This window comes from Mus pahari, chromosome 17 (assembly GCF_900095145.1).
Source record: "Mus pahari chromosome 17, PAHARI_EIJ_v1.1, whole genome shotgun sequence".
In the NCBI taxonomy this organism is placed as follows: Eukaryota; Metazoa; Chordata; class Mammalia; order Rodentia; family Muridae; genus Mus; species Mus pahari.
The window spans coordinates 63034818-63037537 of NC_034606.1; the positions used below are offsets into that span (position 1 = coordinate 63034818).

The following is a 2720-nucleotide window of genomic DNA, read 5'->3' on the forward strand; positions in this document are numbered from 1 at the left end:
CTTTTTTTTTTTTTTTTTTTTTTTTTTTTTTTTATTAGATATTTTCTTCATTTCCTTCCTTTTTTTTTTTTTTTTTTTTTTTTTTTGAGGTGACTTTTTATTTCCTACCTGAGATTAGCCCAAAGTGGCCAGGAACTCATAGCGATCCTCCTGCCTTAGCTTCTAAAGTGCTGAGATCTAAGTCTTCGCCACCACACCCATCTTCCTCTAATCTTATAGAAATAAATTTTCACCTGCCACCGTGAGGTCATGACCCTAGGCACTGTGTCCACTCTACTTAATGGAGTTGGCCTTGGCAAGGAGACACTGAGTGACTTTGAACAAAGGAGAGACAGAGACAGTCAGAGACAAAGAGAGAGACAGAGACAGACAGACAGACAGACAGAGACAGACAGAGAATAGTCTCTGCAAGTATGCGCTACACATCTTTAGTTTCTGAGCCATAAAGAGTGCAGTAGGCGCTAAGCCTCTGAGTAAACAGTGTATGCAGGGACACTCGCTTTTCCTGTAAATGCTGGTGAGGAGCAGATAGCATTGCTTGTGAACGCTGTGACCGGAAATCAACGATGACCTAACAAGATCTGACACTTCCACAGAGATACAGGTGAGGGCAGCCAGGGCGGAGTCCAGACAAAGTGGAGGGACCCCAAAGGACATGGTCACAATCATTAGAGATGTCATCTCTTTCTACTTTATCCCAAGGACGTGCCATCCACAAATGGCCTGGAGCAACCACAGCGTCATCACGGAGTTCGTTCTCACCGGGCTCTCTGACGACCCCCTGACCCAGGCTCTACTTTTCGCTCTGTTCCTGGGGATTTACATCCTCACCATGACGGGGAACCTGACGATGCTGCTGGTGATCATGGCTGACTCCCACCTCCACACGCCCATGTACTTCTTCCTAAGTAACTTGTCCTTCCTGGATCTCTGCTTCTCATCGGTCACGGTACCGAAGCTGCTGAAGGACCTCCTGTCAGCAAAGAAAACCATCTCAGTAGAGGGCTGTCTGGCTCAGGTCTTCTTCGTGTTCATCACTGCGGGAACCGAAGCCTTTCTTCTTTCGATGATGGCGTATGACCGCTATGCGGCTGTCTGCCACCCGCTGCTCTATGGGCAGATGATGAGCAACGAACTCTGTCTGAAGCTGGTTCTGCTCTCCTGGGGCCTGGCCTCTCTCAGTTCGTTAGTCATTGTGCTCTTGGCTGTGAACCTGGACTTCTGCGAGGCCTACACCATACACCACTACACCTGTGAGCTGCCCTCTCTCTTTCCTCTGTCTTGCTCAGATATCTCCATCAACGTCGACATCTTGATCTGCTCCACCCTGCTGCACGGGCTGGGGACCTTTCTGCCAATCTTCCTTTCTTACGCCCGCATTGTATCCACCGTGCTTAGCATGGAATCCACCACGGGGAGAAGCAAGGCGTTTAACACCTGCTCTTCTCACCTCATAGCCGTGGTCCTGTTTTTTGGGTCGGGCTTGATTCGTTATCTTATGCCCACATCTGGTTCTTCTCTGGATTTGCTCTCTTCCTTGCAATACAGCGCAGTCACACCCATGCTGAATCCCCTCATCTATAGCCTGAAGAACCAGGAGGTAAAGGCCGCTGTGAAAAGGACATTAGGGAAGTGCCTGCGATACTTGGAGTGACTGCAAAGGCCCGGAGTGGCAGGATGATTCAATGTGGCCAAGCGTTTTTAGACCACTGACTTAAAGGGGAGGCCTACACTGCTCTCCCTGGCTAACAATAAAAAAGTATATTAAACTGTATTTAAATAGATAATATACAACCTGTCTTTTCTTTGCTTTGTTCTCTAACATTTCTACAACTTTCTTCCTAAGTTACACAGCTGAGAGTTATAACCCTTAAATTGATGCCTTATTTTTAAAATATCTCTATTAATTTTTGAGTTCATCTGATGTTTTCAGATCACATTCACCCTTACTCTCTCTTCTAACTTCTCCAACATCCATACCCACCATCCCATCCCCAAATTCATGTATTTTTAATTTACTTTATTAAGAATTTGATATTGAATTTATATCATTTCTATCCCTCCTCTCTCCCTCCAACTCCTCCCACGTCCCTAATCTGAATTTCATGACCTTATCTTCTTTAGTTACTATTGGTGGGATGGGGGTCTGGGTGCTATACAGAAGCAGGCTGTGTGAGCCATGAGGAGCACGTCAGTAAGGCGCACCCCTCCATTGCCTCTGCATCAGCTTGTCTCCAAGATCCTTCCCTGCTTGAGCTCCTGCCCTGACCTCCTTCATGTGTGTGTACATGTGTGTGTGTGTATGTGTGTGTATGTGTATATATGTGTGTGTTGTGTGCATGCATATACATGTATGTGAACATGTGTTATAAAACACACAACTTCATTTAGTGTTACTCGTGTGTTGATGTGATTAGGGCTGACCACTTATCAGGGGGTTCCATCTCTGGAGAAAATGGATTCTTTCTCCTCAGCAGCCATTGATTGCTTATAGCTCTTGATCTACGGGTAGGACCTTATGACATTGCCCCTATAGTGTTAATATGTTAACTGGTGTCATCATTATGCAGATCTGGTTTAGGTGACATACTGCTGGGATTTCACGAGTGCAGCATCCCAGTCATGTCCGGAACACCTTACTTCACAGCAGGCATCCAGGTCCTCTGGCTCTGACAATCCTTTCTCTCCCTTGTCCCCAGTGCTCCCTGAGCCTCCAGTAT

General features: G+C 46.4%; 1 protein-coding gene across 1 annotated transcript; it reads left to right on the forward strand.

Annotated features, from left to right (window-relative positions):
- Nucleotides 1–697: 697 nt before the first annotated feature.
- Nucleotides 698–1742, forward strand: LOC110335251 (olfactory receptor 8S1-like). Its single transcript, XM_021217332.1, has one exon. It carries the CDS (start codon nucleotides 719–721, stop codon nucleotides 1652–1654), a length of 936 nt encoding a protein of 311 aa, XP_021072991.1. The 5' UTR covers nucleotides 698–718; the 3' UTR covers nucleotides 1655–1742.
- Nucleotides 1743–2720: the final 978 nt, after the last annotated feature.

What these genes read in the sequence shown, in the direction of transcription:
- LOC110335251 (XM_021217332.1), top strand. Translation starts at nt 719, where the DNA reads ATGGCCTGGAGCAACCACAGCGTCATCACGGAGTTCGTTCTCACCGGG.